Source organism: Lepisosteus oculatus, chromosome 15 (assembly GCF_040954835.1).
Source record: "Lepisosteus oculatus isolate fLepOcu1 chromosome 15, fLepOcu1.hap2, whole genome shotgun sequence".
Classification (NCBI taxonomy): domain Eukaryota; kingdom Metazoa; phylum Chordata; class Actinopteri; order Semionotiformes; family Lepisosteidae; genus Lepisosteus; species Lepisosteus oculatus.
Window position 1 is genome coordinate 28,893,695 of NC_090710.1, and position 26,578 is coordinate 28,920,272.

The 26,578-nt window shown below is 41.8% G+C and overlaps 2 protein-coding genes across 2 annotated transcripts; one reads left to right on the forward strand and one right to left on the reverse strand.

The window, feature by feature from the left end:
- Positions 1–757: 757 nt before the first annotated feature.
- On the reverse strand, positions 758–10,959 carry LOC102692102 (ATPase H+/K+ transporting subunit beta). The gene is made up of 7 exons (XM_015364080.2): positions 10,788–10,959; positions 7,353–7,481; positions 6,255–6,368; positions 5,819–6,018; positions 5,431–5,487; positions 2,972–3,067; positions 758–2,330 (listed from the first exon to the last, which is right to left on the reverse strand). The coding sequence occupies exons 1-7, from the start codon at positions 10,897–10,899 to the stop codon at positions 2,169–2,171; spliced, it is 870 nt and encodes a 289-aa protein (XP_015219566.2). The 5' UTR covers positions 10,900–10,959; the 3' UTR covers positions 758–2,168.
- Positions 10,960–12,789: 1,830 nt separating this feature from the next.
- On the forward strand, positions 12,790–25,081 carry grk1a (G protein-coupled receptor kinase 1 a). The gene is made up of 7 exons (XM_006639197.3): positions 12,790–13,799; positions 15,955–16,082; positions 17,518–17,675; positions 18,396–18,479; positions 19,573–19,697; positions 21,543–21,744; positions 22,387–25,081. Exons 1-7 carry the CDS (start codon positions 13,098–13,100, stop codon positions 22,677–22,679), a joined length of 1,692 nt encoding a protein of 563 aa, XP_006639260.1. The 5' UTR covers positions 12,790–13,097; the 3' UTR covers positions 22,680–25,081.
- The last annotated feature ends 1,497 nt before the right edge of the window (positions 25,082–26,578 follow it).

Below are 26,578 nucleotides of genomic sequence, written 5' to 3' on the forward strand. Positions count from 1 at the left end.
TTTTCTCAAGTTGTTGTTTCTGCATTGATTCTCTTTTTGAAATTGCAGAACTGCCGCTGGACATTTGATTTTTGTTGCTGCTCCTCGGTTTTTACGCCGCACTTCAACATGCTGTTAGGACTGACCATGACCCAGCACTCGTTCGGCATGCGAGACCGCCGATCTCCGAATGAGTCATCGTGCTTTTTTGTGTTTGTTTTCCTGTAGTCCCATGGGCAGTACTCGGACAGGAAACAGATGTGGAAACTGGAGCGGGGCAGTTTCAAGTGACCTGTCAAATAGCCCTGCATGTCTCGGAGGTGGGAGGCCGTGAGACCCCCCAAGCAAAGTACAGGGAGAATGTGCAGCCCCCTCAAGTTGTGCACACTTTCACCTTAAGACAGCAGACTCGAGATGATGCTTGATGGCTGCAGCAAATGTATTGCAAAGAGAGATCAGTTTGGAAAATTGTGCTGTTTTGGGGGGCAGGGGGAACCCCAAACCCTTTACCGTTACTGTTAAAAATATTCCTCCACTCCGGCCAGCTGAAAGTGTGACGTGTGAGATTGCAAGGGTGTGTGATGGAGAGGTTGTGGCTTGGAAGGAGCCACAGCTATATGCAAGAAAACTGAGGCTCCCTCTTGAGTTACCTGTAAGACTGCTTTGACTGCTGGCTGCTTAGTCCCATTAAATGGCTCCTGACCCCACACACTGCTGATGAGGGTCTAAGGTGCAGGAACGCTACACAGGCACTTTTCCTCTGGGTGGGGAACTCAGACTTGAGTGTTTTGCTGACCTGTTAACCTTAAGCTGGTTGTAGAAAAGTCACTTGGAAGGTTAGCTGCAAATTCTAAATTGGGCTGAGTTTTGATATGTTTCAGGGGAGTTCTAGTCCGTTTCTATTAATGCGTATTACATTGTCAGGAAAACCAAACCAGGGAAAACAAAAGTAGGAGAAGCTTTCTGGGATCCTGTGCAGAAGACCTATTTAAAAAAGGGGACTGAGGACCTAGTGTAACGAAGTGTGCTACAGCCATATTCATAGTTTTCTTTCACCACATAAGCCTGTTTTTTTATTTGCACCAGTATATAATATCCATCAGTTTATTATATTGTTACAACATTCTGATTATCATCTTAAATGCAGTATAAATACTAGATATATAAAATGAACAGATTGTTTTCTGGGAAAAAAGTGGAAAGTTATGGCAAAGTGGTAACATTGAGAGCCTGCAAATAGCATTCAACCTTAACAGACTATCATACGAATGCTTCTAGATGGTCGCTTTAAAAATGTACACTACCCAAGATTGCTTTGGAATAAAAATTTGTAGCGTGGAATTAATACACTTTAATATATTCACATTTATAGAAGATGCTCTGTTCGTTGTTTATGGAGTTCAAGTGTAGAAAAACCTTAAGATTTTTGACAAACATTTTTGCGAGTTGCTTAAGCTCGCGTACCAAGTGAAGTTATTTTGGTAATGCTTTATTTGAATGTTGCCGCATAATGGCTTCATAATCCCTTCATAACTGCTACAATAGACCTTGTGCTCACATCCATAATGATTCATAGAGACGTGCAAATGAGGTTAATGTGGGCGTTGGAGGTCATGACATGTTTCTAATGTCGTGATCTGTGCAACATCCAAATAGTGTTAATTATTTCTCCCCTCTCTCGTTATGTTCCTTTCAACTTATGTTCACGGTATGTTTGATAGCATTTTTTTCCCAAATTAAATTTTAGCCAGTTTACAGAGTTTCTCTACCTACTAGTCTTACTATCTGCGTATAAATTAAAAGTCAGGATGAATGAAATATGCCTCGATTGTCACAGCATTGATTCCTTCAGTCGGAAGCAAAGGGAACGAGCTGTACAAAGGGAGGGGTTTCCATTTGGTTTAGACCGTCTGCAGCCTTTGGAAAATGAGACTTTGGATGTATTGGGACAGAATAAGCATAAGGCGATGGGTTTACCAGAGCCTTTCTTCTTAAGAGTTTTAGCCTTCATCTAATTTCAGTTCCTAGCTCTGTGGCCGTGCACAGCACAGCGGCTAACCTGCGTAACTTAGATCATTTCCTTTCGCTGCAGTTGATCAAACCAGCGCTGGGGCAGCCTGTGTCCTGGGGCACCGGGGGTCGGGTCCCGCGCCGTGCCTCCGGGCTGCGGCAGCCTGGCCCGCTGCCGGCTATGTGCTGATCTTCACGCTGAAGACCACCTTGCCCTCGTACGGGTCGTGGATGTTCTCGCAGGAGATGCCCTTCCCCACCACCCTGCACTCGAGCTTCACCACCTTGTTTCTTTCCATGCTGGTGAACTTCACGGCTATGAGAGGGTTGCTGTAGTGAGGCTGTGGAAGCATGAAGCAGGAAGTCAGACTCGGCTTTCCAGTGTTGTTTTTCCTTTTAGTCATTGAGCAGTTGAAATCATTCTACACTCGTTCAGCCTCTACACCTGGTTTAGGTATGCAGTTTCAAAAGGTGGCAATGGTGTACGAAGTGTGTAAGGGTCCTGTCTACTGGCCAGTGCGCTGGATCTGTGGCTGGAGGGTTGCCAGTTGGTATCCCGCGGCTGGCAGAGGAATCCTACTCTGTTGAGCCCCTGTGCAAGGCCCTTAACTCCAGGGGCGCTGTATAAATGGCTGACCCTGCGCTCTGACCCCAAGCTTCTCTCCCTGTCTGTGTGTCTCATGGAGAGCAAGCTGGGGTATGTGAAAAGACAAATTCCTAACACATGAAATTGTATATGGCCAATAGAGTGATTTGATCTTATCCCCTGCTCCACTCTACAGAGGAGGTGGTGCTTTGGTGACAGATTATTCCCCAGTGAAATTAACGGGAAATCTTAGTGATGCCACATGGTGTGAATGAAATATGAACAGAACAGTAGGATTAGCAACCTTATTCTTAACTATTTGGCAATAGGTTATAGTAGAGATTATTCATTAATGTTTTACTGTTTAGTTAAAACGAATTGGGTCTTTCAGCTTACCTGAGCTAATTTGCCATAGTAGGGAAAATAGGATAAGTCAAAAGTGCCGTTTGTTGGGAAATACTCCACTCCATCTAGGTTGCTGGGGCTCCCCTCCTGTTAAAGGAATAACAATGCTCTTTGTGATGAATGACAGCTTACTTCAGTTGTATTACTGTTCAGGTGTGTGCAGCAGATGGTTCAGATGCCTTGTTGGGCGGTTAACTTGAAAAGCTCCTGTATTCAATTTTCAATTTTTAAGATTCCTGCAGACATTTTCAACAATTTGTGCACCACTACGGAAACCTGTGGACGAGGGGTTTTTCTTTTCGAGAAGCACTCAGGGGGTTTTAATGACCCCTGGAGTGTCAGGACCTCGGTTTTATATCTCATCTGAAGGATGGTGCCTTTTTTACAGTATAGTGCCCCCATCACTATACTGGGGCATTAGGACCCACACAGACTGCAGGGTGAGCGCCCCCTGCTGGCCCCACTAACACCTCTCCCAGCAGCAACCTTAGTTTCCCAGGAGGTCTCCCATCCAGATACTGGCCAGGCTCACACCTGCTGCCAGGCTGCCAGTTGTAGGTTGTAGGTTGATATAGCTGCTAATAGTTAATCACTCCAAAGACCTCATCCACTCATCCAGCCAAAGTATCATCTTCAACGACATGGCTGGGTAACTTGTTCCATTGTCCCAGAAGACTCTGGGTAAAGAAGTGCCTGCTGTTCTCAGTTTTAAATGCACTTCCTATAGTTTCAGTGATTGGAAGCTGGTGTTGGCTAGGATGCACAGTTAAACACAATGGTCCTCCAACTTGTTCAGGTCCAACCAATTACAGATTTGCTGGTTACTGTTTAAACCTGAAGCAAGAGGAGGTCTGTAATGCCAACAACACGAAAAAAAGGATATTACAGGTAAGACATGCTTATTACGTTTAAACTGGATGAGGATCATGTGCAGTTTTGATTGTTGCTAATTGTGTCCCTCCTCCTTTTTCTCACATGGTGAGAAAGTCGTGTGGCAAGGATGCAGGATTCTGGATGCATGTGAGCACGTTTTTGTGCACGTCTGTCTTGTCTGCATGGCCTGCGTGCCACTGCAGACGGTCACTAAAAAGTGAAATGAAGCCACAAAAATAAGACCGAGATCAGGTCCAAAGAGCCAGGCAAGGAGAAGACCGGTTAGAGATGTCAACAGCGGCTTTGGAAGATTTGCCAAGTTCTGTGCCTGAGGATGGGAGTTGCTGTTGATATGTTGACAATATCCTGGTCCTCTGGGGCTGAGTGGCAAGAAAGGTACCTTCATTGAATAGGGCTCCATTTTCAGCTCCTGTGAGAAATACCGCATATGTGTGGCAGTAGGATTAATGGCCAGCTGAGATTCAGCACACCCCAGCTGTCAAGCAGGCTGGTTTCTTAATCATGTCAGCAGGGCCTGGGAAGATTGAGGGGCAAATGGATATCCCAAAATACTGGTGAATCCCAAAGAAAGAAAACCTGCTTGAATCCCCCAGGACTCCAATACTGGGTTGGAAATTCCCATATTGGTATGCTAATGACTTGAAGTACAAGTCTAAAGGCAGCTGTACTGCTCCAACGGGAACAGAGTGGATGTTTCTGAGCGCTCCCATCAAAGTCCTGACACAAATCCAACAGACAGAATACAGTGTGGCTTGGGGATTGCAGTCCATCAACCACTCCCAGTGAACTGGTCAGAACTGGAGCAGTTCAGCCAGAAGAATGAAGAAATACTGACAGCAGTAATTGCTGCCAAAAGTGCCTCTGTCAAGTCCTGACTTGGGACTTGCGCAATCGGCCAATTTCAGTTTGCATGTCATATTTGTAGCTATAGCTGATATTTAACCTCCTTCACATATAAGTGTTCAAGTTGGTCATTACATGAAGTTCAAAACAAATTTGGATAAATTCATTGAAAGGTTGGACACCTTGTAATTGGTCAAACTGTGATATTGGCAGGGGTGAATATATATACAAAGAACTGTGGATGCCTTCAGCTACTGGAGAATGTTATTGAGTGTGACTTGTAAGTGAAGGGTCAATGTCCTGAGTAGTGAGTTGTTCATCACTACTGTCAAAGTCAATTAGGTGTTGCATCCTGGATGCGTTGTGATGAAGTGAATCAGATCCTTGATGTGTTGTGAATTGGAGTTACAAGTGAACAGCCCAAAAAATTCTAGGAACCATTTCGTAGCCTGTGCTCAATTACTTGTGATACTATTTCCTTGTTTTTTTTTTCAAATTAGGGGGTTAAATATTTGCCTGAATGATTTTTCAAAGTTTTCTTAACAATGAATCATGTCAACAATACGCCATTGTACAAAAATCACTTTTTTTTCACTTGAGCGATCTTTTACTGCAGATCAGAAATGAAATAAATCTCTGGTGCTTTGCTTTTGGAATGTGTTTTCTGTATTCAGTACTTCTCAACAATATTGATCTCATAGTTGTGCACTTACCAGCACAGTGCAGTTGACATAAGGAGCAACTCCTTCGCCAGGCAGAAAATTAATGATCTTGCAATAAAAAAGGAAAATTAAATTATTATTGGCACAAATCAGGAAAGGTTTCATATAAGCATTCCTTCATTTAATCACATTGAAAAGCTTACTCGCAACATGGCGTGTTCTACTTTTTTTCTTTCCCGGATAAATGTAAAAAAGGAAAAAAAATATTTTTCTAGAAATACCTTTCCTTGCACTTATGAGATTAAAACAATTCCTTTTGCGTATGGCAAATACCTTCAGCATCTTTGCAATTGGAGTATTCAGAGTTTCTAGCTGAGCACTTTGGAACTGCTAATGTGACTCTGTAAATGTCTAATCTGGGTTTTGAGTGAAAACGTACCCTGTTCATTTTGATAATGAAGCATGGTTTCCCATCTGGGTACCCAAAAGTAGGATCGGATATTCCGGAGCAATTTCCCAGCATCTCCTGAGTGAAGACACAGGAGGTCTTGGTGTGGTGGGGCCCAAATGTGTCCTGCTTGTTGTACTTGCCTTTCTCACACTGCTTACTTTGATGGTACTGAACAGTCTCGTTATAGGCTACAAAGGAAGAGAACAAGCAATTCATTTCATACTTCATTGTCCACACATGACACTGTATTTAGCTGATTGCTTATAGCCTGATATGGAATTTCCTGATTTTCAGTTATCAAGCAGCTGTGAACAGCAGTGAGTTTCACATGATTGTATTTCACCCTGTGTTGATTAATACAGAATTTGTCTGAAGTGTCCTGATTTCATGGGCAGTAAATTTATTATATTTTGTAGAAACTTACGTTTCAGAAACTCCTTAAGAATCTCAGCCATTTTCGTCCAGCTGCTCTTGTCAGACATGTTGTAGTAGATCTCCAAGTCCTCATCACCATAGACATCTGGCCAGATCATCACTCCTGAGGACAGGAAAATGAATGGACCAGATTATACATTATGCATGATCCAGAGCAAGTGGCTGGAACACCAGCAATGCAAGGTTTCAGCTTGGTTTTTACATTTTCTTTGTAATCACATCTTCAAGTCAGGTTGCACGAAACAAAACAAATGGAGACTGCCATTTCTGAGAAAGGACAATTGCTCAGTGTATTTTTGCATGAGCAGATGTTGAGCCTAAGGCAATGATGCTCTATATAGAATGTCAATAAGGTACTAGGTTGCTTGTGTAAACGTTAATTTAGACAATAGTAGAAATACATATCACTGAGGCAGACTGGATACATAATTTGAATGCTGAATGAGAATTTCCCTTGAGACGATATTAGAAATTGATTTATTTATCATTTTCCTTAACTAGGACAAAACTTATTTCACGTGATTGGTTTCTGTTCATTGTCAGAAAGGTTTGATATTTCGTGCTATTTTCCAGTCTTGCAGATTGCTTCAGAAATCCTTCTATTAATTGCAAAACCCTTCCAATATATCCCAATAATAAAATAATAAAGTATTTTGACAATTCAGATTCCTTGAGACTATACTGTGTAATTCTCTTATTGTATTTCTTAAGTTTGATGTGAATTTAAACTCCAGTGTGTCTGACTTGCATTTCGCAAGATAAAGTTAGCATTGGTTGCTTGTAGGATCTGTGCCCCATGTTAAGCAATTATATAGTGCCCTGCCCTTTTTGTTACACTGCAGAACCTGCAAGACTATAACTGTCAGTCGTGACACTGGCACTGAGAATTGTCAGGTATAATGATTTTGTCTGTTCAATCAAAACAGAATTTTGAAGTCTCTCTTTGGAGGTGTTACCCGAGCTGCAAAAATCACTCACTCTGATTTGCCCCAACCTGACTAACATCGTGACACGTTATTATTATTCCTCGTGATGGGTTTGTGCAAACCCCCATGCAGGGAATTCTTGAGGTCTTTGGCTTCCTTACCTGGCGATTTTAACCGGTCCTGATATGTTGGAGTATAGGGATTCATCGTCGACATCATAACGTAGATGGCGAGGGAAAACAGGGCCGTCATCACAATATAGAACGCCACATAGTAAAGGCTAATGTAGACTGCAATGGGAGAAAAGCACTCGTTAGCAATAAAATGCTTATATCTACCCTTCTGATCCTGTTCCCATGTGATGTTTTTGTGCTATAGCCTAAGTGAGTCTTTGAAATGTTTCCATAATACAAACTAGGAGAGGATGGTTTGATTATATTGTTTGTTCCAAAACTGATTGTCAGAGTTATTGGACGGCAAATGATTAAGCAGTTGGTGAAATGATAATGTGTGTATAACTGCACATTACACAAATCTTGAATCCTTGAGCTGTGCACTAATCAAGATGAACCAATGTAGGCTCTCGTTCTCATTTATGATGGTTACTGACCTCTTCTTGTAAATTCAACACCAGCTCAATAAGCAATTATGGAATTTTTGCTGACTCTAAAAACACTTATTATAAATTAGCATCGGTTGTTTTACAGCTGTTTTCCTAAGAGACAGACTTAAGAGCTCACATGTAGCTGTCCTCTGCAGAGGGTGCACAGACGAATTATTCAAAGAATGTCTTGTTGTGTCTTCTGAGATCACATTTGTGGCTAGAGCACCTTCCATGAGTGTGAAGTGTTGCTGCTGTTTTCAACGGCTGTTTTACAAATGGGTTGCTTTTTCTGCGATTTTTAGGTCAGACTTTTAATATATCCACCTTGCAAAAAACAGGAAAGGAACTTAGAAGACAATAGTCCCTTGCAAACTACACTTGAAGAGGCTCTTTTGTTTGAAAAAAATATACTATATATATATACACCAAAGGAACAATAGGAATAAATTGTGCATCTGTGACGCCTGCTTTGCACCAGGTTTCAAATGGTAACTTGTGGGATTCTGTCCCATTCTTCTCAAAGATCTGCACTAGCCTGTGCCTGTTCAGTGGTTTCATCCCAGATTGGCCCACAGATGTCCAACAGGGCTCTGTTCTGCATGGTACGGCACCCATGACAAAAGTGTATATTATTCACCTCTTGTAATAAAGCCGCATGAAGATGTGTGATATTCTACTAGAACCTTGTCCAGAAAGGGCAAGACGTGAAATTCCAGGAAAATCCAAGTAGGGAAATCTCAGGTTCTCTTGATGAACAGGACTTATTGGTTCATTTGTCTGTTTTTCTCCCTTGCTTTCGCACCAGGCTTTGTGTTCAACAGAGTAGATCACCTCAACATCTGAGCCCAATCAAAATTTAGTCTTTGTGCTCCTAAGGCATTTGAGCATATTGCAGTCAGTCATTATTGATCAATTGATCAAAAATGATGCCAAATACATTTAATCAAAATCTAAGTTCCATTAATTTTATGCTTCGAAATGCATACAGTTTCTTTTGTTACTCGGTAGTGATTTTCAGTTAACTTAATGACTGTATTTAGGTAACTCCAGTGAGTGGGTAAAAAAGGGATTAAATGTAAATATTTTGTTGCAGAAACAGCTTGTGTAGAATCCGCACAGAGACAACTTCGAGTGGTGAAAAGTGAGAGACCGAATTAATTGAGGCTCGACCGATAGTAGTACAACCAGGGCAAACAGAAAATTTCAAGCAGATCCTGGAAACTATCACTTATCTCAGCGTAAACTCCACAATTTGTAAATACTTTCGAAAGAGATAGCGGCAGGTTCTTGGGAAAGGAAGGGCACTGTAAGGTCATTACGGCCACACATTTACTCGTGTTTCAGCTTTCAAGTGTTCTTGAAAAATAACCAGAATGGAATGGGAGCTCTGTTTTTCACGGTATGGGCTACAGCTCAGCCAATTACAGTTGAAAAAAGAGTATATTTAGGATCCACTTCTTTTTTTGACCTCATACCCAGCAGTGTCTAGTCTCTTTACAAGGTATTCCAAGTGCTAGGTTATTTGGTAAGGTGGTAAAATGGGATTTTTAGTATCTCCTACAAAATGCCCTCATGGACTTCGAAATGTTAGTGCATTGTTTTTCTGTGACATCCTGTGTAAAAACTATACAAACAGATCATTAAAGAGTGCAAAGAGCAAAATGGTATAATGGCTGCAACTGAACTTTGAATGAAATGACATACATCAACAATCTGCCTTGTTATTTCTAACAGTAACGAGATATGTTGGTTAGGTATAGTATAATGGTTTTGAGGTGGTTTATACAGTGATTGAGTGCAGCGCAAGGGAAAATCATCCAGAAATGCCTAGTCACAATAGTGTCCCACAAATCATTTTGTAAGTCAGATTTTACATAACTAGATTTACATACTGATGTAAATGTAATGTAAACAGTAAAGCCACCGACTAACCTACCTCCATGTTGAATATAATTGCCATTTCCCTCAGCTTTTCATTTTGTAAACTATCATGTGAGAGAAGAATATGAATATGGGACTGATTACATGAACCCCAATACACAGCAAGTATTAAATGAGCCTTCTGGGTCCCAGTGGTCCTACAGTGCAGAGCTTGTCCTGATGTCTAGGATTCTCTCTGTTAAGCAAACAGAGAGCGCATGGCTCCTTCCCCAAATGGGACACCAATCCATCACAAGCAGTCCAAGTCCTAGCAGTGCTGGTCCCCACTTATACAGCTAGACTGGAGGTAAAGTACCTCTCTCCAGGTACCACAGCAGGGACATGAACCCACAGCCCACCAGTCATGAGTTCAGAAACCTGTCCACTCTACTATGTTGCTCCCGTGAGCCAGGGATAATCTGAACAAAAACCACATTGGAGAATTTCTGACAGGAACTGACCACAATAGTTATGGTTGCATTTATTAGCTCATCTGAAACATTGAAGACAATAACTGCAATCGCCTGCTATATGATTTTCACCAAACATCATCATCATCCTAATATTGCATCACAAAGTGAACTAAAAAATATAAAATTGTGAAGCAGTACAGAAATATTTTTAGATTTTGAGTATATAGTTGTTAGATTTTATTAATTCAATCCTCATAATAACTATCTGTAGTCTGTTTTAGTGTTAGACTAAATATTATTTTTACAGAAATGATTGATATTTCCTGAGGAAACAGCTATAAGAAGCTCTAATTGATGGCTTTAGTTGTGAAATGACAGCTAAGTGTAAGTGACACTGTAAGTTACAGCAGTAACACAAAATCTCTGTGCAATATCTGAAAGAACCTTAAATGGTCAATTTCACCTGTCTGTATGGAATGAACAATTCAGGGAATTTTATCGAGCAGCAAAATTCATTATAAGCATGATGAAAATATTGCTTAAATACACTGAAAAAGGTTTTTCTACAGAGGTCCAGATAAGGAGAGCTTCAAAGTTTCCAAATGCTGAGGCAAATGGAAGGTCGTGCCCCTGAGGCCCAAGCAGACACACAGACGTACCCCATCTCAGCGGCGTCCTGCCCATGAAAGTCTTGTTCTCCGAATTCCAGATGAAGTGCCCAAAATCTTCACATCGCTGGCCACAGGTCCGCTTTTCTTTCAAAGTTGCCATTTTTAATAAAAAAATTACGTTTCACAAGTCCAAGGGAGAGGAATTGCGCTAGATGCTAAACTGAACCCACAGGGGTTATTTTATTTGTTGAGCTGGACTTTTATACACTTTCTGAAGGGCAAAAGGTGAGTAGGCAAACATCAAGTAACCAACAGTGTTGACGCACAGTCAGATTTTTATCTCCCACACACACACCATCAAGTACAAAAGAGCCATACCACCTTGGGCGCCCTTATACATTCCCTGAGCTGCCACTCAATTCACTGCTTGATTTACGCACAACAAAAGTTTGCAGTTAGTTTTGTGAGCACAACCTTCCCAATGGGAGGACATATACACTGAAAAAAGTACCCAAAATTTCACGCTGCAACATTGAAACAAGAGATCTCTGTAGAATCGGTTTCTCAAATACACAGCTTGGGACGGCTCAGTATTGAGTTGGAAAACTTGCGGTGACATCCATATTTTATTGCAAGCTGGGCCTTTGGGAATGGCTCATGTATCTGATCAGCCTGGCATCAAGATGCTGGACCTGGTACCACTCACACCTGCCGGTTTTCATTCCCTCCCTCCTTCATCAGATCACTGAAGCCTCACTGGATCTAAGAAGTTGCTTCAACTGAATATTTGCGTTTTGGTTTCTAGTCACAAGTCAGGGGGTTTTCATTTCACTTATAAAACACAATGGTTAAGCTGCAACCTGTTTAAGAGCTGGGCACAACCAGTTTTTGTTCTTATGGCATGAAGGTTTTGGATTGTGTTTGTTTGTGTAACTGAGGGCTCGGCTGGAACACAAACCAGCTGGCGTGTGGGTCACCAGGCCCGGGACTGGGAACCACTGCTCTACAGAGTGATTGAAGTGAACCAGTGAATTGTGAAGATACTGTCAGAATGGAGACTAGAGAAGACCCATGCAGCAGGAACGATCTATCATTGTTTCAGAAAAGATATCTGACCTACTCTGAGATTTAAAAAACAAACAGCATATCTAAATGCATATAAAGTTGTACATTTGTTAATTCTATATTTGGTGGAGTTATTAAAAGTATGTAGGACATTTCCACAACATTTAATGTGATGTTTTCTTCTGCTCTACACACTTTAAATCAGAAATGTTCTTATCTCCTGCCTCAGATGTGCCCTCAAACTCCTATAGTTTTCACCAGTATGAGGACTGAAGTGGGTTAGATAATACACAGTACAAAACTAGAATAACTCAGCCCCTTGGAGCTATAATTTTGGTCACAGACATATACACTTAAAAAAGTACCCAATTTTTTTTGTCAAAATGTGACCTAGTGATATGATTACACATTGCTTACTAACACAACAAATGTTATTGGTTCCAATATTCAGTTCTTGTTTTTTTTAATTTGTGTACTGAGCAAGAACATAATACTTTGATTAATTGTTGTGTTCTTGCCCTATTTTAGTAAAAATGTCAAATTAATTACAAATGGTCCACGAAAAAGGAATAAAAATGTGTGTTTATGTTAAATTAAAACTGATGTGTCTTGTATGAAAAATGTTACTACTTACATTTTTTTTTTAAGTTTGATGTTGGCCATTCCCAGATATAATTTAATACGACCAATCGGCATTATTTTATTGGGTATGGCTACAAAGGGAACAGATTGTCCGGCTCTGGATCAGACAACTGTATAAATGAAAGAAACCTTCTGTATTGTAGCATGGCGAGATCTCAGATCTACGCCTGCAGACCCTTCCTGTTCTGATAACGGGAGGAGCAGACGAAGGCATGTGCTTGGAGAGGAATAATTAGCAGTTATTATAGGAGGTATTATACACTAAGTGGATTGAGACTTTAGAAACATGTTGACTCAGGGATATCTTTTCTGTCTGTCATTCGCTCACCCTGTTGCTAAACCTCTCTATAATATGTTCGCAGGGACTGGATTAGCGCTCTTGAGTGGGTAGACATACAGTACGATCCAGGTTTAGGGAGTGATGAGGGGCTGGGATCCCGGTGCTTCCTTTTCCTTATTAATGAGAATTTGTCTGGACTGACGGACCTTTAAGGGGCTGATCGAGGGCCTCCGGGGGCCCCCTGAGGGTAGTTCTTGTCAGCTCCGGAGAGAGAGTCCCCTCTCCCTCTGCGCTTCGCCCAGTGCCGGGCTCCCATGCGCGGGTGTTGAGGCAGAGCGGACACAGCCCAGCGCAGCAGAGAGCTCCCCGCGATGGACATAGGGGGTCTGGAAACGGTGGTGGCCAACTCGGCCTACATCTCGGCCCGCGCCAGCTTCGACGGCAGCAGCAACGCGGCGGCCAACCGGGACAAGAAGTACCGTGCCAAGCTCAAGCTGCCCCACATCACCCAGTGCGAGGACCTGAAGGACCAGCTCGACCTGGAGTTTGACAGCATCTGCTGCCAGCAGCCGATCGGCAAGCGCCTCTTCCAGGAGTACCTGGAGACCGTGCCCCAGTACAAGCCTGCCTCCAAGCTCTGGAAGGACATAGAGGAATATGACACGGCCGAGGACAAGGACCGCGTGCAGAAGGCCTCCAAGATCATTTCCCGGTACATGGAGTCGGATGCCAAGCAGTTCTGCTCTTTCCTGCAGGGCTCGACCATCAGCAAGGTGAAGGAGGAACACCAAATGGCCAAGGACGACCTCTTTGTGGAGAGCCTGGAGGGCACCCTGGCTTTCCTCAGAGACCTTCCTTTCACAAACTACCTGGAGACCATGTACCTCAAGAGGTTCCTGCAGTGGAAGTGGCTGGAGGCTCAGCCCATCGGCGAGGACTGGTTCCTGGACTTCAGGATCCTGGGCAAAGGAGGGTTTGGGGAAGTGTCCGCCACCCAGATGAGGGCCACGGGGAAACTTTACGCCTGCAAGAAGCTGAGCAAGAAACGGCTCAAGAAAAGGAAAGGCTATGAAGTAAGTGACTTCCTTTGTCGAAAAACGGGTCCCGGGATATATATCATAATTAGGATATGGCCTAACGGTTTGTATTTCTCTTCATAGGAATTAAGCACTTCATGTCTTCTGTCTGTTGTCCGGTGTCTGCATTTATTTTCACATGCTTTTACAGGAACTTAATTGTTAACTTCAGTCATGTTTTTTTTTCCACTCTATAGGGAAACTGCTTACCTGGGCCTGCAGTGTATGGGGATGTGCTGACCTCATAGAGCAATTAATTACAAAATCATTTGTTTGCCAGAGTCTCCATCCCACGAGTACAGTTCCTTGTTTTTTTCGGCATTATCAACATCAACTGTGCCTCCGTCTTCTTTTAACAATGTACTATCAAATGGAAAATAGGATTTTCTCCGAATGGATTATCCTTTGCCCTTTAATTTGGTTAAGGAACAAGATTCTGTATTTGAGTAGCTCATGCATTTAATGCTTTTGTTTGGTTCATAATTTCTGCTCTCCTCCCATCCTGGAAAGGCATGTATAATAAGAATAATCCCATTCCACAGGGCATCAAAGCAGTTCGCATATAAGATGAGCCGCACTTCATTACGTTTCTTGCCCACGTCAATGCAGAAATCATATTTCTGTAGCCTTTTTTGGACAGGCTTTGGTTATTTGTTGAGAATTGGAGTATGTAGCTCTTTCTTGTGGAATGACTAACAATTAAGAATACTCTATCTTGTCAGTATTACTACTAAAATTCCATTATGGTTAAACTGAGGGCTATTATATCACTCTTGTGCTTTTAATATTGGCTCTGCACTACAGTTTTGTAAATGATTTAATTAATCGTTCTTTTGGATTGACAGTACTAATGTTATAGTGCTGTTAAAAGTCCTGCATGCTTCCTCAGTGTTCACAGGACTTCACATTTTCTATTAGGGCACCAAACCTTTTTGTTCTTTGGAAAACTGTTCCTGACAATATTAAAAACAGACCCACTGCTGATGCCTTTAAATCTTGTCTCAAAACTAGCCTTTTCATTACTTTAAGTACTTTAATTTCTAATTTACACATAGTACCTTGAGAATGCTCTGGATTGAAAGTGCTAAGATTTAAGGGTGCTATATAAGATTGGTTGTTTGGTTGGTTGATTGATTCATTGATTGAAAGATTGATAGGCCAGGTGGACATCCAGCATTGTTCATTTTGTGTTAAACAAAGTCGTTAAAAAATATTTTACATCCAAAAATTAAGATACACCTAAAAGCTTCAGTTAGATTTTAAATGAGTCCTTTTATCTCTTATCTATGGAAATTCCTCTCGCTACCTATTCATCAACATTTTGCTGGAAGTGGTGTAACTGGATCAGAGAGAATGTAATAAGGAGCCCATAGAAGTGATTAAGAGACACTGCTGTAACCTTCTCTGGAATGTCACCTCTAGACAGATTAGTGGGGATTGTCATGTTGCATGTTTAAATGAGTGTCCATGAATCCTACTGAGAATGTCTTTGGTTGCTCATGTATATCTTAGTTTTGTTTTAAATGGACCAGAGGACATCAGATACAAAAATGCATTTAACACTGAAAGCAGGAGGCACTCCATTATACTATGGGCTGTGGGAGTCTACTTCAAACACCATGTGGCTGAGGAAGTTCAGCTGAGGAAGACTCAGATCACGTTAGCTTTTTTTCAAGAAAGGAAGCTGGAGAGACCGACACTCCCTCTCATTTGTATATGCGCTTCTCGTGTTCTTCTGCAGTTCTGGAGTGTTTGTGGAGCTAGTTTTAATTTCCAGGCCTGGGGCTATATAAACAAACCTATTGTTTCTTTCAGTCAGGCAGTGGATCAGGCAGAGTTCAGGAAGCTTGAAGTCCAGGGCTAGTGTGAAGTCTCATAGTGAAGTCTTTGGCTGGGGAGGACAGCAGAGATGGAAGAGCTGTATGACCTGCGGGAGAACCATGTTAAATCTTGAGACAGGGTGTGCCTGGCATGACCAGGTAACACTATGGCAGTTGTTATCACGAATGACTCTAACTCAGTGTAAAGCACTTGAGGATGATGGTTACCACGCTGTGTATAACAATATTGTGACGGAGGCTGCAAACGCACACCCAGCAGATCCACCGCGGTGCAGCCCTGTCACCCTCATGCCTGCTGTGGGCTCTTGCAGGGTGCAATGGTGGAGAAGAGGATCCTGGCCAGAGTACACAGCCGCTTCATCGTCTCTCTGGCCTACGCCTTCCAAACCAAGACAGACCTCTGCCTGGTCATGACCATCATGAACGGAGGAGACTTGAGGTAAAATCCATCTCAAAGGTGGTGCTACTGCATCACGTGAGGCAGGCCTTCTGGTGGGCACGTTCTTCAACCATCAGTACCTGAAGCAGGGGAAAGCATCTGTCATGTAGCAGCCCAGCACACAGGTTCCTGGGCCACTGGGGCTTGACTACTTTGTACAGATTAGCAGTGCTTTCCTCTCGGCAGCTATGTCACTTTATTAGGAACAGCCTCAAAGGGGTTGTCTTCCAGTCAAAATAGGGTACTCAAATATTGCATTTTAATCTCTGCTCCACCACCTAGCAAGACATTGTTTCTGTCTGAGCAGACTAGTACATCCCTTACCTCTGTGTCTTCTGGAAACACAGGATCCCAGCTCTGTAGTGAAATACCTACTGTACAATAAGCCACTCTAGCTCTGCTGTTCGGTTCACCATGACTTGAATACAGCATCTAACACCAGACTGAAAGTTACACTTGAGTAATTTAATTTTATTGCCCATGGATTTGAATTGCTTTAAGCAGAGAAGCTGTGTTTTAAACAGCAATGCAGTTTGCTTTCAAGCAAACAGGTTACTTGGTGTTCAAATTCAAGGCAACCTGCTCAATGAAGTAGTGTCACTTACCTAAGGACTACTTCTTGTTCAAAATCCCTTTTAGCAATATCAAAGAAGGCACCTGGAAACTTTTCTAACTGGACTTGGTTTTGGGCTCGTTTGAGGAAAGCTGCTTAAGTGAACCACCAAGGTTGAAGAAGCTACCTCTGATAAAGATTGTTAATTTAACTAATTATCTTAGTCTTCTAGATAATGCAAGTAAGCAATTCAAAAAGCAAATACAAAGTAAGCATATACAGGTAAATGAACTGAATTTAAATTAAGGGCTTTTACGTAAAAAGAGCACAATGCACCATTATTACTTAATTTAAATTTTTAAAAATTTCACTGCACTACAAAAAAAGACTTTGCTGCTCTGGAATCAGTCTAGATAAGGGCAACAAGATACAATCATGAAATTAAAGGAATGCCCATCCCTGACAGGGTAGAAGAACTGAAGCTTTAGAGTTCTGAACAGAGAAGACATTGGGATCTTTGCTAGACCGTCTTGCACAAAAAGGTTCAGATGATATTGATCTCTTCTGCAGAAAACAATACAATACAAACCTGAAGACACAAATAATAGTTAAGGGGAAGTGCATTTAAAACTGGGAACAGGAGGTGGGTCTTTACACTAAGGGTTGTGGGAGTCTGGAACAGGCTTCCCCAACCGTGTGCTCAGGGTGACCCCCAAACTTCAGGAAGAGGCTAGATGAGAGGCTCAGGTGAATTAACTGTTAGCAATCAAACCAGCTAGACAGGCTGCAGCAACTCCTGTCGTTTCTTAACATGCCTTATGCTCCTATGAATGGTGCTTGCGTGCTGTTTAATCCGCTCAGATAAAACCCTCTCCACACCAGGTACCACATTTACAATGTTGACGAGAACAACCCAGGGTTTGAGGAGCTCCGAGCCTGCTTCTACACAGCGCAGATTATCTGTGGAATGGAGCATCTCCACCAGAAGAGGATCATTTACAGAGATCTCAAGCCAGAGAACGTGCTCCTGGACAACGACGGTAAGATTCAAACAGAAACCACGAGCACATTGATCCACTGCTCTCGAGGCCTGTGGTCTCAGGAAGGAAGTCAGGTAATATCTGCTCTCTTTTATCTGCAAAGCCTCTCCGGCTGTCCTCCAGTTTGTGCAAAGGACCAAACCCAGAAAAAAAGCCTTTAGAAGTTTTGAGAATAACTTTACCCGAGAATTTGTAAATACCCCAGCAATGTCTGGCGCCCCCTGAAGGTCAGGATGGTGGGATACCGTGGGTGTTGGAGCGTTCTGTTATTGTGGCCTGTATTAGTACTAGTACAGTACCATTCTGAATTATCACAGCACAGCTGACTCAAAGTTTGCAAGTGTCTGTTGTGGAGCTTAATTAAATACCTGTGGAAAAGTTTTGTATTAAAAACAATGTTGTTGATCCCCAAACCCTGGCTTCTATAAGACCCTTGTGCCCATTAACTACTAAGTACTAAACAGGCTAGATGGCCTGAATGACCTCCTCTCATTTGTAACCTTTCTTATCTGTTATGTTCTATGTTCTTCTGATTGTAATATATCAATGTTGCCATTCCTTTGCTTATGATATGGTGATGTAGGACCTGTTTGTTCACTAATCTATGTGCTTTAATACTGTATCTAGCACACTTAACCTGATAGAGAGGAATCTGACAGAGGGTTTACATTAGACTTAACGCTGTTTCAGCAACTCTACTCATTGAAATCTGGTTTCCAGGTAACGTGCGTATCTCTGACCTTGGTCTTGCTGTGGAGCTGAAAGACGACCAAACAAAAATTAAAGGTTATGCTGGAACTCCAGGTAAATCTGTTCTTCGTTCTTCCGACTAAACCCTTTAGAGTCAGGTCAGATTTCAAACTTATTTTAGAAAAGTCCAAAGATGACCTTGTTTCTGAGGCCTTAAAAGTTCCAGAGTTAGTCCATTTCACCTCCACTGGTTGGAGGTAATAATCAGTAACTCTGAAGTTAAATGTGTTTTAATGCTTTCACTCTAGCCCCTGAGTTGGTGTTAGTCACACGATGAGGCAACTTAGTGAAGGTGCAGATGTGGTCACCTGTTTGGACATCTTTGGACTGAAGGCTTGTCTTGCATGAGGATTAATCATACCCTTCAGCTAGTGAGAGAGTTTTCCCTCCAGTGTAGAGTTAGAGAGAGACAATATCATGCTGTGTCAGACAGAAGACTTAGCTCTCCAGCGCTCTCTGTGATAATGTATTGGTTTGTTTAAGTACTTTCATTTCCTGTGGAGAGCACTCAGTAAGCTTTTTCATTGTGATCGATTGTGTACGTACAGTATGATGTGCTCCAGCCCGCTGTCCATAGGTCCTGTTCATATTAACATTCTAACTTACTGCTCCAACACCTATGATCATGATTTGTCAAAACTGAATGGCAGGAAATGAACTCAGAGTGAGACATGTGTCAGTGATCTACATAAGTCAGTGCATGTGCTTCTCCCATATTGATTCTCCATCACACATACTGTAGTCAGTTCGAAAAGTCTTTTCAGTAACTGTATTACAGGCAGGTAGCATGGCAAACAATGACCACTACAGAAAATCGTTCTTGAGAAGGAGACCTCAAGAAACTGGTGTGTGATGTCAGGGACTTTCTTATTTTAGGGTACAAATGTCCTGTGACTATGGACTCTTTTCAGGATTATACAATATAGGTGCTTAAGGGCCTGACTGTTCTCTGATAGTCGGTCCAAGGCAGATCTTAATGACATAATAAACAGACTTAGAAATCAAATGTCGTTTTTTGGTTCAAAAGTTCAAGTTTGAGGTCCAGGCTAGTTTGTAACGGAAAGACACGGGCAAGATGAGCAGCACTGATGTTCCCCGCTGCCGGAGTGAGGTTGACGAGGTTAACGATGTCTTCCTGCTCCTGCAGGGTTCATGGCTCCCGAGCTGCTGAAGGGCGAGGAGTACGATTACTCAGTCGATTACTTCACCCTGGGAGTGACGCTGTATGAAATGGTTGCTGCCAAGGGTCCGTTTCGAACCCGAGGAGAAAAGGTTCTCTCTCTCTGCTGTTATACTGTTTCCCCAGCCCCGTCAACATCCCAGCCTTCTCTCACCCCTCCCCCGGGGGCGTACAGATTGGAAAACAAAGAAAAGAAACATCTGCAATTTCAGATCATTAGGATACCCTTTTCCCGAACATTTGGAAGAACAAGGCAGAAAGAAGAATACTGTAACTTGCTCCTTCTTTAAGATAGTATTTTTTGAGGAAAACATTTTTTGACTTTAGGATATGATGCCTGTTTAGATATAGAAGGCTCAATTTCTCTATTAAAAAAATCCACCCTAGTGAGCTGCCTTCCTGCGCTGCTGAAATAAGAGCTCAATGCCGCAAAGCTGGGAAGTACAGATTGTGCTTTGCATGCTCTGAGAAGCTTATCACAGTTTTCCTGCACGCTCCCCTTTCTTCTTCTACCCTTCTGATTCCCATCACGCGCTCCGTCCGCTCCACACAACCTGTGGGCACGCTAGTACAACTGTATTAACCTTCACAAGGCTTCAGAACTCCTTGTGCTGTGCTAACAAAGGCAGTACAAACAGGAGACACGTTCAGACCTTTTCCACAGTGCATTGCGTCACGACTGTGACGCATAACGTCCAAACTGCCAGATAAAAAGGTTTAAAAAATGATGCAGCAAATTAAAAAATATTTATTGATTATATATATATTTAAAAATGTGTCATTTTTGCATTTGTGTTCCCTGCCATAAGGCACAGTGGCCATTTGATATCATCTATGAGGCGATTTGGAGCTTTTATCCAACTTTTCATTCAGCAATGTGATTAAAAAATAACTGGGCCCCTGGGCAACTTTAGTTGTTCCACTGTAAAAGATTTTTTATTTTTTAGCTGTTAAAGGAAAAAAAACACAGCTTTACTGGAAAATGCTGTGTCATTAGAAGTAAAAAAATAGCTTATCCATTTCTAACTGGGCACACTGACGGGACTAGTTTCTGTTTCTGCTTACAAAAAAGATAAATGGCTTAAAACAGCTTACATTTCTGCTCAAGCCTTTCACAAAGCCTAAAAACAGCTGGGCCTTTGATCTCCTATATGTTACACTGAGTAAAAGTATCCATATACTGTATATCCCATAACTCCCCTCCACCACCACCAGAGACCTGCACCCTGTCCTTACCTGACAGCAATGCTCTGTCACTCTGTGGCGGCTCCACAGTTAGGATTTGCACTGGTAAAGCACCAGGCTATAGGGCAGATCATGAACTCTGAATAAGTCGCCCATTGCCTATACTGACTAAAATCTGTGCTTAACCTTTATGTTTACTTGATTTAGTTTGTGTGTGCATTTCGAGCTCAGCAGTCCTAGCACCAGGGTCCAGAGTTAGTTTTTTCTATCTGCATTTGTGTCTGATATTGGGTTGTACGATTCCGAATTTAAACATAAAAGCCTTCACTTGTAAGCCTACAGACAATGCTGTGTTTCGTGTTAAAGTAGCTGAAATGATGAATGTACTCAGAGCTCCAAGCAGAAGCTGGACAAATGATATCTGGCCTGATATTTTCTAAACAGCTAAGTGGAGCTCTCTGCTTGTGAGAAATCAATTGGGTTTCAGTGAGGAGCACAAATTCTCTGCCACCCTGTGGTATGTGTTGGGTATTACATCACTCATGAAGTTGCAACAGAAAGAGCACTTATCTGATGTCATGTGAATTAAAATAACTGATCATCACATAGGCTGAAATTTCATTAGATTTTACATTAATCAGGCTACTTAAGGAATGTTGACAACGAACCTGATTGGATGGTTCCCTCACGTTTGACCTCTGCCTTCACACAGCACAGGACAGTGACGCAGAGCTTTGTTTTGAATGCTGCAGGTTGAAAACAAAGAGGTCAAAAAGCGAATCTTGAACGACCCTGTGGTCTACACAGAGAAGTTCAGCGAGGAGGCCAAAGCGTTTTGCGAGGGGCTTCTGGCGAAGGAGGTGGAGAACCGTCTAGGGTTGAAGAATGGGAACTGCGATGAGCTCAGAGCGCACCCTTTCTTCAACAGCATTAACTGGAGGAAACTGGAAGCAGGTACTTTAATAAAGAATAAGATTATTTGGTTCAGCACAATAAAGAAAAATAGATTATTTGATACACTCCGATTTACATCGCAGAATGTTAGAGAAGACATACCCCTCTAGACGGACCACTCATTTTTCGTTGGGTCTAATTCACCTAATAACACCACTTAGGATGAATGGCGAAACATTAGAAGTGGGAAAAAATGAATCAGGTCACCACCGACTGATTTCCTTGAAATGGTCGATTTTAATTGTGTGTGAAACTGTGATGTGATAGGACATCTCACTGCAGGGTAAGAAACACTCAGGAAAAAAGTGAGATATATCCCTGATGTTTCACAATGGCATATACTGCATCAGAACATGAAAATGAAAACAGAGGTGCATTCCCTTAGCTCACATTGTGCTGATCATTGTTGATCTAGGCCCAGTCATTAGTAGTCATGGTGGTTAAAAGGTGTCACAGCACACAGCCTCTTCATCTAACGATCTCTCTGGGCTTCACACACGATACTACATTAGGACCAGCTATTCCGAACTTGCCAACAACCTGCTCTTCCCGGATTAGACAAAGCTCTCTTCTCTTCCGGGCGGTGTGTCCTTCCGGGGAAATTTCACCATTCCTCCCCCCCCCTCCCCCTTTTTTTCCCAGGTATCCTGCCGCCCCCCTTTGTTCCGGATTCGAAAACCGTCTATGCAAAGGACATCCAGGACGTGGGAGCGTTCTCCACGGTGAAGGGGGTCACCCTTGAGGACAACGACAAGGAGTTCTTCGACGAGTTTGCCTCGGGGAACATCTCTATACCCTGGCAGGAGGAGATGATAGAGACTGGCGTGTTTGGAGAGCTCAATGTTTGGGGGGAAGGTGGAAAGCTGCCCAATGACTTAAGGAGAGAGTCCATCCTAGAGCCTCCACCTAAGTCTGGGGTGTGCGCTGTCTCTTAGGGATGCTGTACAGCTCTTCAGCTACGCTGGTAATTGAACCTTCTCAATTTCTCGACTGTTGATGGGTTAAGAGAGGTGGCATCAGTTCAACAGGGCGGTAGAAAGGCAAAAAGTAACAATTCAAAAGCAGCTACTCTTACGCACATCAATCAAATTTTAATCACTCCATTTACCTTGATATTTTTTTACTCACTGTTTGAATGGTTCACTAGACAGTCAGAGTATGCCCAGCTGGTGGAGATGGACCCTTATCTTGCTTAGCTTTTAAATTTGAGGTTTTCTCATAGTAAGGGATCAAAAACTGAAATGACTTGGAATCCACTTCCTCCTTCCCTAGGGATAAGCCATTGGTGAAAAGCTGATCACAGCAGTTTAAAAAGCACATCTTTTGCACAAGGGTCATATGAGCGAATTCCAATTTGAGAAGCTAATGCTCTTGCAAATATAAACAACTATAATGAAACACTACTTTAAGGCAACTTTAAACAACAACTGTCACAGTTGTACTTTAAACAACTGTGACATGTAATCTGCGAAGCCACCAATATGAAGAGCCAAAGTAAAGGTCTCTGCAGTGTTGCAAACAGCATTACATGAAACAATTTGCTCTTGTCAGTACTTACTCCACCTGGCTTTAATCATTTGCCTTCTTAAATGACTACCTACCATACGTCAATCAATAATTGCGCCGATTTGTAATGTTGTTCCCAAACATCATGTCTACTTCTTTTTGTAAACGTTTGGTATTAAGTTGTGCACTTTCAAAATGAATTCCTAAATGTTGAAGTAAACTAATCAATGATAAAGAAGACCTCTTTCACTACAAGAATATCCTAATATCTTATTTCAGAATAGCTTCCTGTTGTTACTGTGCATGCAGTTTCTGTTCCTGTCACAATGTTTAAATGCTTAAGACAGGGGAAGAGTCCCCTGAAGAGAGGGTTTGCTTTTATTAGAACACCACTGACTAAGAAACAACATAGAATCATCTTTGTCTCTGTTGTATGAAGTATGAAGGTGCTACCAAGTTTGAAAATCTGTTTATGTTAATAAATGAAATACTTATGTACAGTATGTGCATAAAATAAATATGGGAAAAATAGCATTTACTTGTTCAAATGTTCAGTTGTAAAAAGTGATTGTTTTAAATAGAGTTTGGTAATAAAACTAAAAGTTTCTTATTCAATATTTTCACATTTAATTGGCCCTAATGCAAAATAGCAGACACAAAAATTATAAGCTTTTGCTGTGCAATGTTTTGCATTCCAGAGTGATTTTACATTATTAGATATATTTGTAGTTTTTTTGCTGTGTTTGGGATGTACCTCTGTTTTTATTTCTTATTTTGATGTTAACAGTTCTTTAACGCAATCCTGTGTGTGACTTTCATTTGCAGGTTGTGTAGCCTCTGCATCACCATTGAGACTGTTAATAGTGCAAGAGACCAGTCACGCATCTATCACAGTACAAATGTATCATACGATGCTACTTTAATCGTTATGTATTGACATAACTTGTTTGTCTTAAATACAATGAAAACTGGTTAGGCTATTATTTATCTTGATTTTTAGTTAAATATTTATATAAGTAGTTTGACCAGGTAGCCAGACAAACTTATATCTTGTGTGATGTCTTGGCTATTTGTGTATCCTGATTTATTTTCACGTCCCATCACAAGGGTAAATAAAGAGATGACAGACGATCAGTCTTTTGGGGACTATCAATGCTTTCTGAATGAACATAAAATTTTGAAAGAACGCACTGGTTGTGAAACGCATGGCCGTATAGACCTTGATTGTTCTTGCTTAAATGCTGCTGGCAAAGTACCTAGTTAAAGTTCTTTGGTACATTTAGGAGTTTAAAGTTTCCAGCCAACAGATAAACTAAAATCAGATATAGTGTGGAAGTAATAAGGCCTCATTTTCCCCACTGGCTAGGGCACTGTCTGCCTCACCAGATATGCGCTAGCCTCACGGAGTGGTCAGTGAATTCTCCTCCCGGGCAGAAACACCCCGGGTGAAAACAGCCCTGGGCTGCACAAAGACAGCAGAGGGGCTCATCAGCCCTGCTCGCTAACATGCAGGTTGCCAAGGTGAGGAGAAATTAGAGCTGGGCACTGTCCGATTTTCCACAGGAAGCTTTAAGGGACCTATCATTTGTGTGTGCAGTAGTTCTTGGTGTGTGTTCAGCAGAAGGCCCTGAAGCACCAGTGTCCTGTGAAAAATACCCTCTTGTCTTCCAGGTACTGTTTACATGGTGAAGAAACATAGCTCAAACACCCATTGCAATGTGCTTTGGAACACCTCTGTGCACTGATATTTTTTTTCTCAAAGGCTAGACGTGCTAAAATAGTAAGGTGCTTTCATTCTTTTTAATAATACAATTTCCACATACCTGCTCTACTTTGAAAAAAACAAGAAATCTAAAAATAGTGTGTTTTATGTACGCATCTTCTGTAAAATTGAGCAATTATTTTTTTCTTTATACTGCACTATGTACTGTATTAAATACCATAAATGAATGTACAGGATGCAAAAATGTTAGTCTTTGTTGTTGATAAATACCTATGTATAATTGTAGTTAGATGTATATGTTCTGCAGACCCAGAAAGTACTGTATAGCTATTTTCCTTTCCATATTGTATTACATACAATGTGACCTTTAACATAGAATTGTACAGATGGCAAAGCAGAGTTACAAGGAATTACGAAATGCCCTGTACAATATAACTGGTATTTCTACAGATAGAATAATTTTGATGCATCTCATTAGGTTTACTTTTCAAGCTATTGAATTCTGGTTTTCTAATGCTTCAATACAGTTATAAAAAAACAAAAGAGTCTCCATTTCCTCAGTTTAAAATAATGCTGTAAATCTCTTAGACTGTAAATTACGGGGATCAACCCTGAGAACCGATGTGAAATGTATTTCTAGTAGAATTTACAATTAACTGAAGCAACCTTTAAACCTGCTGCTGCAGGAAAAAAAAACACCCATCATTATGTAATGGCAGGAAAATTAACTATTCGTATTCCATTTAATACAGACCTTTACCAGCAAAGCCTTCCGTTAAAAAGATATTTTGCCAGAAAAGCACCAGTAAAAGACTTCTTTCAGTCTTGATTGTCCTTGGATATTGCACTTCCTGTGAGATAGGGTACAAGTGGTGGTTGCTATTATCACGGCTTGCTCTGACAGCAACAGTCCACCTCCTTTCTGGAAATGCCTCAACACGCTCTACCCTTCACTAAGGTCATGTCAGATATGAGGCAGTGTAAAATTATTCATATTTTTCTATGGTGTTTTCATACACTCAATTTTACTTCTCTGTAACTGAGCTTCACTGATTCTTGCAAAGAATTACACTTTCTAATACACAGTTCAGCAGCAAAGTAAAGAAATTCTAGCTGCACTGACTGCCTGAAAGTAGCTTTTAAAGGTATTTTAGGTATGAGGAGTCTGCTTCAGGGTAGCACAGTGGTTAGCATGTAGCCCAGGGGCCTTGGGTTCACTTCCTGACCTTGGGTGCTATCTGTGTGGAGTTTGTGTGTTCGCCTCAAGATTTTGTGGGGTTCCTCCAGGTACCCCGGTTTTCTTCCACTGTCCAAAGACATGCTGGGAGTTTAACTGGCTTCTGGGAAAACTGGCCCTGCTGTGAGTGTGTGTGTCAGCGTTCGTGTGAGTCTGCCCTGTGACGGACTGGCATTCTGTCCAGGATGTATCCTGCCCTGCACACGATGCTTGCTGAGATAAACTCTGGCTCCCCCCGACCCTCTGCTGGATAAAGCAGATAGAAAATAGATGGATGGATCGACTCCAACCTTCTAAAGCAGCTTCTCTTAACAGGAGGAACAAAACAAGAAACATCAGGACTATTGTCACAAGACCTCTACAATGAA